The sequence below is a fragment of the Cuculus canorus genome, chromosome 3 (assembly GCF_017976375.1).
Source record: "Cuculus canorus isolate bCucCan1 chromosome 3, bCucCan1.pri, whole genome shotgun sequence".
NCBI lineage: Eukaryota > Metazoa > Chordata > Aves > Cuculiformes > Cuculidae > Cuculus > Cuculus canorus.
The window spans coordinates 48,305,934-48,318,275 of NC_071403.1; the positions used below are offsets into that span (position 1 = coordinate 48,305,934).

At 41.8% G+C, this 12,342-nt stretch overlaps 1 protein-coding gene across 8 annotated transcripts in view; it reads right to left on the reverse strand.

Annotated features, from left to right (window-relative positions):
- Positions 1-12,342, reverse strand: part of ARID1B (AT-rich interaction domain 1B) — a 336,332-nt gene that overhangs the window by 56,747 nt on the left and 267,243 nt on the right. For all 8 annotated transcript variants that reach the window (XM_054061620.1, XM_054061622.1, XM_054061624.1 and 5 more), the window contains 2 exons: positions 11,504-11,683; positions 3,647-3,974 (listed from right to left, as the gene is read on the reverse strand). In XM_054061620.1, coding sequence (XP_053917595.1) covers positions 3,647-3,974; positions 11,504-11,683 — 508 coding nt within the window. The remainder of the gene's footprint in view (positions 1-3,646; positions 3,975-11,503; positions 11,684-12,342) is intronic.

A 12,342-nucleotide genomic window follows, 5' to 3' on the forward strand; every position in this document is an offset into this window, starting at 1 on the left:
TACAGAAAATCAGTAATTAAAAATTGTTAATAACCACGAACGCAGCAGTAACTCGGGATTTGTAGTTCTCCTATGGAATTAACAACTGAAATAACGTGATGGCAGAAAGTCCATGAAACTTAAATCTCAGGTAAAGCTGGACTTTTTTTGTGAGGGAGCAACAGGCTTGGAATCAGTGTAGATGCTTTTTCACAGTGCTGTAATCTATGATATGGTTACAGAATTCACAGTGCAAAGGACTCTGGTGAGAAAGGAGTAGCTGCATTTCAGACAAACATTTTGCACTGAATACTTAGTGCTCCTAAAATTGTTCTAGTGATTAACCAAAATTTTTCAAAAACATGCACACTCAATTACAGTGTAATAAAACTTTCTCACAAGTCCCATTAACTCTGTCATCACTCCTGCAGTACACTTTTCCAAAAGGGAACATGCTTGGGATGTTGCAGCTAATTGCCTAGGCAGCAATGACAATACCACCACCAACTCAAGAAAATGGGGTTGTACAGCACTGCTGTGAGACAAGAACACCAAAAATGAGGGAAGAAAGATGATGCCTGGATCAGGAGGGATCTCATTCCTTCTCTGTGATGAGGTTCTTCATTTCCCTTTTAGGTACAAGGAAAAGGAGCCATGCAAGTGTGTGAGCGAGTGACATACAGATTCTCATTGTACTGTCACAGTGGTGTTTGTAAAAAGAAAATGAAAATCTAAAATCCCCTCTATGATGCAAATATTTGTGTATCTTTCATATGATTTTTATATCCCTTCAGCAGCCAGATGGCACATTCATAAACACGAAAAAAAATTGCCAGTTTCCCAGCAAGTCCAGTTTACATTGCTACCTACCCACACTGGTCAGGCTGGTGCACCCAGAGCACTCAGAGAGCCTGAGCATTGCCATAGTTGGGGTGCTGTGAAGAAACCATGGAGTGTCTGCCAGCCCCAGACTGTCTGGGATAAGCAGACAACCTAATACATGGTAGACTAAAGCAGAACAAAAGAACAGTGTCTTTGGATTTGCTCTGTATCACAAACATGAATCACTGTGAAGTATGTTCCTTCCACATGAAGGTATGGAGGACTTGCAGGGATAGCCAAAAGCCACTATTCCTTATGCCCTACAGTTGACTTCAGATCAAGGAGGAAAACAGTGTGCTTGCAACCCCCTGGCACCAGAGAGGTGTGACAAGATTTGCTCTATTTGCAGTTTATAAATAGCCGTATTGCCAGTATTTGCAATAGAGATCCAATGACTTGTACAGCCCTTCCACAGATGCTGGATCACTAGAATGCACAATATGTGAAGGAAAGGCTCTGAAACAGTGCGGTTTTGCCAGGCAAAGCTAAAAGTCAAACGCAGTTTCGTAAAACTGAAGGTGTGAGATAGGAGTGGTAATCATTTAACCTAGTTTTTGATCAACCACCACACACACTGCCCAAAATCTAAGTTGAATCACAACCAAGTACTTTCCGCTTAACACAAAGTCTTTTCTTGCTGTAAAGACCAACAAAAGTGAGCTTTTCTTTTCATTACATGATTACAAAGAAAGTGTTCCTGCAGCTGCAGCAGTGGCCCATTTATTCCTTCCTGCTTGACCTATCAGCTTATAGCCTAAACCAGACAGACAGAAACAGACTTCTGTAAATCCTACTAGACAGGTCTGTTAAAACAACCAACACAAACAAGAGAGTGCTGGTTTTCAGATATCTGCTGGAGTAGGGTCTATTTTAAGGGAGTGTGGTTCTATTTTACTGAGCATGAACTACACTAAATTTACTGTTATTGTTTTAAAAGTTTGCTATTGCTTATTGCTAAAAGCAGTCTGCCTTCCAAACTCACAAAATAAGAAAGCAATAGATACAACGATGCATTAACAACCTATTTCCAGTTTTGTGTTGTGTCTTAGAATTACACCAGCTCTAGTGCCCAGAAGCCCTGGTCTTGAATGATAAATATCTGTACGCTTACAGGTGCATCTATGTACGTGTATGCATACTTCAATGCAAGATACTTAATACACACACACATACACACACACACAAACATGCTTACCAGAACAGTGAAACCAGCTTTATGTAATTCTCAAATGTAATGGAACTTCTCGTAACAGAAAAAGATAATAAATACACCAAGAGTTATTTGAGTCCAGGGAAATATGGAAATTACTTCATCTGAAAAATTTCCCAGAAAATATGATTTCATTACAAGTATTCAAGCATTTTAAGAATAACCACGGACAGAAAAGTGCCTTTGCCAAAATTGAAGCAGAAATGGCAACATGCAGTTACGCTGCCTGAAGGGGATTTAAGAAGACAGATGATGGCTCCAACCTTTACAATCCTGTTTGCAGGTTCTCTCTTAAAGATGCATGGGTGTGTGTTATCAGCTTCAGATAACTACAGATTGCTTTTATGCCTCCTTCTGCCTTTCCCCTCCAGCTGCTTCCCTCAGCCTGCCCTCCTCTGCCCGTTTGCATGTCTGCCCAGGAACAAGAACATCCCATAGAAAAGAACTGCCATCAGTGCTGCTATTTACAATGTTGTCAGTAAATGCAAGAGTTGATGGGCTGCTTCATAAGCTTCCTTACTACCTGGCAGGGGCAAGTTGCCAAGAACACATCAGCCCTCTCTCTCTGAGAGATAAATATATATATATATCTCCAGCTAATCAATTTTAAGTTAAGTGGCATTTCTCAGGGGTCACTATTGGGACCGTTCAACATTTCTGTTGGTGACATGGACAGTGGGATTGAAGGCAGCCTCAGCAAGTTTGCTGATGACACCAAGCTGAGTGGCGCAGTTGACAAGCTGGAGAGAAGGGATGTAACCCAGAGGGACCTTGACTGTCTTGAGAGCTGGGTCTACGTGAATCTCATGAAGTTAAACAAGGCCAAATGCAAGGTCCTGCACATGGGTCAAGGCAATCCCAATAACAAATACAGGCTTGTTCAGCCTGGGGAAGAGAAGGCTCTGTAGAGACCTTACAGCAGCCTACCAGTACATAAAGTGAGCCTGCAAGAAAGCTGGAAAGACTTTTTACAAGGGCATGTAGTGTTAGGACAAGAGGTAATATCATTGAACTGGAAGAGGGTAGATGCAGATTAGATATAAGGAAGTAATTCTACACTATCAGGGTGGTGAGGCACTGAAACAGGTTACCCAGCGAAGTTGTGGATGCCCTGGAGGTGTTCGAAGCCAGGCTGGATGGGGCTTTCAGCAGCCTGGTCAAGTAGAATTGTCCCCGCCCATGTCAGGGTGGTTGGTACTAGATAAGCTTTAAGGTCCCTTCCAACCCAAATCATTCTATGATCCTGTGAAGCTGCAGAGGGCTTGTTTTCCACTCTTCATGTCACTGCAACCCTGTGGTTTTCCTAGAACCTATGGTGCCAAGAACCAAACCAGAAGTGGCTGTCATCCCCATTGCCACAGCTGCTTTTCAAGACCATAATTCGAACACAGAATAGCAGGCTTTCCCCTTACATTTAAGGAAATTATTCTTCTCATACACCATCTCCTCCCACAGATAAAAGCACAGACAGAACACGTATAAATCCATATGCATACATCTCTACAGTGCTATTAGTTCAGAAATGACAAGAAAAATAAGGCTACTTGTTTAAACTCCTTTCACCTGGATGCATACCTGCTCTGAGCGGAGTTTGCAGCAGCCTGCATCACTGCAGCAGCTGCCTCCTGTGCCTTACGGTTCACAGTTGGCATGGGTGGGCCCATCCCAGGGCCGCCCTGCTGAGACATGCCAGGAGAATTTGGGGTCATACTGCTCATATTTCCAGGAAATGGTCGGCTCTGCATCCCAGCTGATGGCATCCGTCCCAGGGGCATGGTACCACAAGGCTGGCTTGGCCCCTGTCCATGCATCTGACTGTTGGCATTTATACCCATGCCGGGTCCTGGGCCACTGTAACTTGTGTTGGGCACACCGCTGTATGTCGGTGGTCTAGAGTAGTTTCCTGAATAAAATGATAAAAAGCACAGAGAAAAACATTAAAGTTTTTAGCAAATGTTCTTAATTTGCAAGTCAGCAGCTGCAGAACTTACACATGTGAAATAAGTGAACTATGCCAACCTCGAAGTCAGAACAACTTTTTTACCACGAGGACAGCCAAGCAGTGGAACAAGCTGCCCAAGGAGGTTGTGCAGACTCCCTCCTTAGAGGTTTTTAAAACCCTGTTGGATAAAGCTAGGAATAACCTGCTCTGACCTATCTGACCCTGATCTGAACACAAGATCAGCCAAACCAAACTCCTGAGCACCCTTTCAACCTGAATGATACTATTAATCTGATTTTCACGTACCCTTGAACATTTTCTGCCTAATATATGTCATGGGATAGCAGTACATGCAGAGCACAGACTACAGAAGGTTAACAATGTAGCACACAGTACAAAATGGCTTATGCAGTAAAAAGAAATGTGGCATGTAAAAAACCCATTATGTAAGCTCAAGGGAGAATCTTATTTTGGTAATTTGATGTTCTCATTCTTCATCTTTCTGCAATTTCAGCAACAGGCTATTCTCAACAGCTTCTTGATCCTAACTGTTCTGTCCATTTGTGTCAGAGATGCTTTGGCATGGACTGGTGAAGATGGTGGCCGAACCCCAAGAAACATTCCTGTGTCCTCCTGTCCTATCTCACCTTATTGGTTAAGTTCAAAGAAGGGGTGGTAGCTTACAGCAGACCTCCTCTGGGAAAACTAGCATTACAGGAGTCACCAGCAATAGTACAAAGATGCTAATATAAGCAGGTGCCTTGTGAAGGAATGCATGAAAACCCGGCTGACCCCAATCTGTGTTGTCACTGGAGCAAACTGCACCACTTGCAGCAGCTTAACCCATTTGAGTGCTGATTTTCCTATGATGTTCATAGCTCAAGAAAGCAAGACTGTGAGCATACAGCAGTCAGTAATTCAGAAATAAACCCAGGCACCATGAGAAAGAGGGGGGAAAAAAGGTAAAAAATATGATAAAGAAGTATTTTAGGAAACAGATCACATTACACTACTTCAGTCATCAGTTTTGACTTGTCTTTATTTCCATCTCATTGAGATTAGCGGAAACGCGACCCGTTCCCTCCCTATGGGATGCCACAGAGCAGTTTTCCCTGACTATTCTCAGATATTCCCACGCTTGTTCAAAGGCAGTATCACTTGGACTCTTCCTCTGAACATGGAGATCAGCCACATCTTCCTCAGGCCTCAGTTATCAGGCAGAAAAGTCAGTGGCGTGGAACTCTTGTTTATATTTAAAATAAATATATTCATCCATCACTTGAATGCACATATAATTAATTCATACAGCTCCTGACACTGTGCTTTGGCTAATCCTCCCCTCCTCTCCACCCAGTAACTGACTGATTCTGCTACAAGTTTTCCTCGGCAAGAACGTGAGAGTCATATGTGTCCCAAGAATATAGAGCAATAATCCTCTTCTGTTTTAGAAAACAAATTTCTACCTGGGGGTCTTCAAAGAAGGATCCCAAATGTGTGTTCAACAAAGATGAAAGGCTCCAGATTCAGCTTTATGCCGACTTCCAACTGCCCTGTCACTTCTCTTCCTCTACGCTCGGCTGCTGGCAGCTGACTGTTTTCCATCCAGCGGGCCATTGCCCCAACCAGTTTCAGTTGCTGAGACCTGCTCAAGCCACATTTCTGATCCACCATAAGTGACCAACAGACTGAAGGGTTCACTAGTTTCCTACTGTGCTGCTTAGTGTTAAAGGTGTAACACGCAAGTCGGATGTTACTTTGGTTTCTAAGTTGCTTTGTATAAGAAAAATGTAATGTAGCAAGATGGTGTATATCTGCCCTCAAAGACTGCACACAGCCAGTTAACACATTTTATTGTAGATGCTCTTAGTAACACTGCTTCCCAAAGTGAAGCAAATTCCTTCCCTAGACTAGCAGATCTGATATCCATAATCACTGGGAGCTACTGTCAGTCCAATTTAAATAATATCAATTTGTTTTGTCAGTTAGGGTCTACAAAGTATGGTTCAGCAGCATGCTTAGGGGAGCAAATACCAATGCTAAATACTACTGCTGTTTTAATGCTATTTTGAATTGGGGAAAAAAAAAATCACTTCTTTTGTGTTTTGGATTCTCCAGTGTAAGCACAACACAGAAAAAAAAGTAGAATCTTCTCCATAAAAATACATGTGTCAGTTAAAATAGCTCCTAATCATTCATCTCCAGGGATACATGTCCAAGAGCACAGGGAAGAACTATCTTTTCAGCAAGGAAAACAAGTTTCAATGCTTTTTCCATGCTTTTTGTCCCCTAAACATTTCCTCAATACCTTAAGTACCAACTATTCTTCTACCTTTCCCAGATCACAAAAACAAAAGAAAAGGGTAAAATAAAAGCCAAACAAAATACAAGAGGAACTGCCAGGAATGAGGAGTGCAATCTTATTTCCATGTTTCTCTAATAGATTAGTAATTTGTTGGCAGTGGCTTTGACAGAAAGCAGATGGATGCAGCACCAAACACAATGAACGCAGCAGATGCGAGGCCAGCCCACATCAGCTGGACGTGTCAGGCAGCCAAGTCCAAGAGCCCACACTTTTCAAGTGGGTACAAGCCTGGCAACAGCGGCTGTACAATACTACTGAATAACTCCTCCCCTCCATATCCAAGGGATTTTTTATTCTAGCTCCTCCATAGAAGAGAAGAATTGTACTCAGAGAGATGACACCTCAAATGTGGAAGAAAAACCAAAAGCACTAACTCGAATCAGGAGGAAAAAAAAAAGACTAATGAAGATAAGATATAAAACGAGCTTACTAACAACCTGCCAAAGACAGATGTTCATATTTATTGCTGAAACCCTGGTTCACTTTGTCCAGGTTTGCTGAACAAAGTGCTCTGACGTCTTGCCATTTCTAGGCAAGCTGAAAAGAGGGTAATTTGAGAACTAGCTGTTAGTTTTACTCACTGCTTTAGAGGCATAGGTCAGATTCACAATATAAAAACAGTTATCTTAAAATCATTTTAGAATGGTTTACATGTACACTTAATCATAAAGGCTTTTTTGTACAAACTATTTACATGTATTGTTCTGAATTCCTCTGCAACTATTTTACCTAAGGGAATTCAGTAGATAGAGCTGATATTTAAGCCTTAACTTCATAGTCTGTTGTTGTATGTGGGTCTGGATTCTGATGTCCAGACTCTCGAGATACTTAGGCCATCTCACCCATAAGATGTTACCACTTTAATTAAAATCTAGGATTAAAATCAGTGGGAGCTAGATAGCAAAGTGCTTTTGTGAAATGAGTCCAACATTCAAGGTTACAAAGTACAAATACTCAATTCATATTACTTCACCATGAACAAAAGGGGGTTAAACTTACTGTGAAGTTCTGGGGTTGTGGTTCAAACATATTCAGTAGTGGTGTCTCTCTTGGTTATACTCAGCACAGTTTTACTGCTGAATTAAGTAGGAAAAGTTAGGGAGATGGGATGCACTTTGGACATGTTTTACTGATCCACAGGAAGTTTTTCTCTGCCCCAGTCTTAAAAGACCCAACTGACTACAGCATCTGACTGCTCTCCAGAGTGCATTTAAAGGACATTTTGCTGTGGCAGCAGTTTCATGCTCGGGTCATAGACCAGAGCTTCATTAGCCCCCAAGCTAGATGCTGTCCAAACACAAACCAAAGAGACTGTTTCTTTCGGTAACAACTTCCATACTTGCTCTGTTTTGTTGGTTTTTATTCTTGGGGACAAGAAAAAGCCAGGATTTAATACAAAATTAAAACTAATGTTCTGTACTGCATCCTCCTGTGTTGTTTCAAAGACGTGAAGAAGCGTAAAGCCAAAGGAATTTTTTATTTTTGTAGGAAATGCTTTCACAAGATTGGACTACGTCCCCAGTACAGAGTTGCTTCCTGGGAAAATATATTCTACTCTTATTATAGATCTAAGTGTTATGTGAACACATGAAAAGCAAATAAATCAACTATATGCATGAAATAGATCATTCTGCTCTCATGAACTGAGGAATTCTTCCACCCCAAAACTTATTGGGGTAGTCTTCACTATGGTGAGAAATTCCACTGCAGAGAAAGGACACCAGCCTTGAGCAACTGTTTTCAGGACAGCACACAGTAAAATCTAGCATTCAAACTAAAAGCTTAATGTCACAGAATGCTTTGACACATACGTAAAAATGTGAACAGTTCTGTCCAACTCAGCCTATGCTTAAAAATATGAAGAAAGGCCTATGCGAACAAAACATGGAAAGCGAATAAAATCCTTGAGAATTATTTTAGTTCAATAATTTAACAACTCAGTTGCAACCCAGGTAATTTTAAACGTATTTGTTATTTTGGCAATAAAAGGCAAATGAGTGTGTTGGGTTTGTGTGGCAAAAGTTTTGTTAGCGGGGGAGGCTAAAGAGATGGCTTCTGCTAGAAGCTGCTAGAAGTTTCTGGAGGCTGCTTAGAAGCCAGGAGTGGACCTGCTGGGGAGTGGACCTGCTGCTCGCCAAGGCAGAGCCAGTCAGCGACACTGGTAATCTCTCTGTGACAGCATATTTAAGAAGGGGGAACAAATGGCAAGGGAGCAGCAGCGGAGAATGGGGGAAGGTGGGCCTCCCAGCCCCCTGCCTCTGTCTGGGCTGCCAGGGCTCAATGGACCAGTTGCGCTGGTCTGGCCCAACACAGCGGTGGAGAGAAGTGAGATGTGGGAGAAACAGCCCTGCAGGCATCAGATGCAAGAGAAACAATTATGCAGATGTCAGTGAAAGGAAAACAGCACTGCAGAGAACACCAAGGTCAATGAAGAAGGGAGGCAGAAGAGGTGCTCCAGGTGTCAGAGCAAAGATTCTCCTGCAGGTTATGACGAAGAACGTGGTGAGGCAGGCTGTCCCCCTGCAGCCCATGGAGGTTAACAGTGGAGGAGACATCCACCTGCAGGCCATGGAGAACCCTGCGCCAGAGCAGCTACAGGTGCCTGAAGGATGCTCTGATGCTGTGGAAACCTGCAAGGAGCAGGTCATGCAGGACAGCAGACCATGGGAAGGGCTCATGTTGGAGAAGTCCATGGAGGACCGTCTCTCATAGGAGGGACCCTGCACTGAAGCAGGACAAGAGTATGAGGAGTTGTCTCCCTGAGGAGGAAGAAGCCGCAGAGACATTATGTGATAAACTGACTGCAAGTCCCATTCACCATCCCTCTGTACCACTGTGCAGGAAAGAGGTAAAGAAAATCAGGGTCAAAAGTGAAGCCCAGGAAGAATGGAAAAGTGGGGGAAAAACGTTCTTTTTGGGATATTATTTTTGTCTCAGTATCTTGTTGTGATTTGACTGGTAATAAAATAGATTGATTTTTCTTTCCCCAAGCCTACTGTATTTTGCCGGTGGCAACAACTATTGAATGAGCCTTCCCTGTCCTTATCTCAACCCATGAGTTTCACCTTTCTTCTCTCCTCCCAGTGGGACTCAGAATGGGGATGAGTGAGTGAGTGGTCACATGGCACTTTATGGCCAGCTGCAGGGCTCAAAACCACAAAAATGGGAGAAGATTATTAAATATTAATCATTGCTGGCATATAATTGCGCTGTGTAAGAGAGTATGTTAAAAGATGTCATTACAGATTATAAAAATGAAAAAAGCTATTAAAAACTAAAATCCAGGTAAATACATGACTTTGAAATCTGACTATCTTCATCCCTGTATTTTATTAACAGTCACACGTGCCTGATGAAAACACAGCATTCTTCTGCTCTGTTTTTTACCTGTAGAGCTTAAAGTCTGCAGAGCCCTAACTTTATGATGACCAGTGCATGGGATCACTGCGACTCTCCAAGAGCTGGCAGAACACGCTTTTCATCCATCACACTATTCACCAGACCCTTCTGAAACCGCCTGTTAATGACAATGATGCTCTTTTTCTTCCTGCCCCTCAAGTTCACTTTTTAATAGCCATTTCTTCCTGACCGCGACCCATAAAATCATTACATAGGCACTTTCATCTACACAGGGAGGAAAAGAACTGCTGAACTCAAGCAAAAAAGAAAGTAGTATTCAGCGTGTTACTTAAATGCATTGATTTAGTACAAAAACCTTCCCATTCAATCAGTTTGGATGGCTAATGTTTTACTGCACTTGACACCCACTATTCCCATGGTTCGGAATCTCAGCAGCAGCAGTACAGCTGGAAGTCAGGATAACACATCATAAATCCACTGGATTTTTTTACCAGTTAAGCTAGTTGCTCACTGTGCAGATAAAAATAAGCACTTGGACAGCATTTTATAGCCACAAAATGCTTTCCAAATAAAAGGAAAGCACCAGTCAACTGCAGTTAGGTGATTAATCTTCACATGTGGCTATAAGGCATTACTAGCCCCCTTTTACAGTTAAGGAAAGCAAAGCAAAGAAATGAATCTACTTGCCGAAGTTGAAAGATGGTTTAAAAGGCAAGGCCAAAATTAGAAACTGGGAAATACTAGCTTGTAGCCCTGTGCTCAGAACACTACAACAAATGTGATCTAGAGATGAAACAGAAAGCAACATCGCACAGGGCAGCAAGGCTCCCTGCAAACAAACATGAGAACTAGTTCCCAGAAATTCCGGCAACTAAAATAACCACTCCTGTCAGCATGGGCAAGCCACTGAGCCCTTACAGAATTTCCCATTGCTGGATCCAGTCCTTTTTGAGGATTTTAAGTAAAAAAGCAATAGTTGGAAGTGCCGAAATAGAAAAGCTTCTTCATGTATCTCTAAAGAATATGCTGCCCCTTATAAATTCTGTCTCGAATTCAAGTTCGTTAAACCCCTAAACAGATGCATACTTTATAAAGGTTATCCACTAAAGGCAAAACAATAGACAAGTTCAAGGTTGCATGCCCTGAATGCCCAGGGGCAGAAATTGTGTATTCTATTTTTGTTTTAGTCCTCCAACAATTCTGTCAAACAAGCAAAACAAAAGGAACTGTTTCTCTCTGTCTGAAGGGTTAGTTAAGATTCACAAACTGTATGCACTGGAGCTCAATATTATATTCCCACAATAGCCACCATACTATTATGCTTGTTAGAAGACTTTAACCCTCACAGTTACCACGCAATTTCAGACTGGCCTTGGGATTCCACCTAAGAGATGTCCTATTTCGGAATTGGTGGTGTCACCCTTATTCCGTGCTTGGTCAAATGTGGCCCCATTACAGAGATGACTTGCTTGGGCTCCTAAACAATGGCCTTGGTGATGCAACAGATTCATAATTTCCTTGCCCAATTTAAAGTCACTATTTTTATACAGAGAAACGTGCTAATAACAGAACATCTTCTTCCATAAGATGCAGCTCCCCCTCTGAATGACAGTTTTGGTTTAGTTTTTTGGGGAGGAAAGGTGTTGTGTGTGTGTTTTTTTCCTTTGTTGGTTTGGTTTTAAGAAATCACATACCTACCTACATACACTATATATTTTACAAATATATATAAAAAAATTATCAGATGTATTAGTAGCAAGTATTTTACCTTGTGGTCCATACTGGCTCATCTGAGGCCCATAAGCACCACTTGAATTACTCTGCTGAAAGCTACCGATTCCAGGATGCACTTGGCCTCCAGGTGACGGGTGTGGTGACATGGAAGGTCCAGTTTGCTGAGGTCCATACTGTGACATTTGGGGGTTCCTCTGTATGCCTGCCATAAAACCTAAAGGGAAAAAAGTGCCAAAGCACAAATTAATATTCAAGTAACTGTTCTTTGAACAGTTCTTTGAAATCTTTGACATGAAAAAAACCCAACCCTCTTCAGTTATTTTCAGGCTAAAGATACCCATAAAACTGAAACTGCTGTTAGCTACTGAAACTGCTAACAGAAACAAACACATTTCCAGCTCAGCAAAGCTCTCTCAACAACCAAAACCTGTATACAAAGCTGAAAACCTTTTTCTTGAAAAAGAAAGGGCAGGGCAGTCTTGCTCAATGAAAAATGGCTGCTGATTTTTAAATAAAAACAATCCTAAGAAAAAAAAATTAAAGGCAATGATCTGTGTTACCTAATAAATAGTATGGAATTTGTTTGATGGCTTATGGGGGGGGGGGGGGAATGTTGTTAACTTCCAAAACTGTATGTTGCTAACAAAATACATAACTTCAGCATATAGAAATAAACCGTAAATACTCCTATTGCCCACAAACTTTTAGGAGCTAGAATTTCCCTTTATGTGAAGACTAGTCAAAAAATATAAAAGTTATTTTGATGTATCCTTATTCTGGTCTGTACCCAGCACACCTGTATTGCATTCTCTCTTTTTTCCCCTTTCATAAATGTATTAATGAACATCAATGCAATTTAAGGACCAAAAGCTG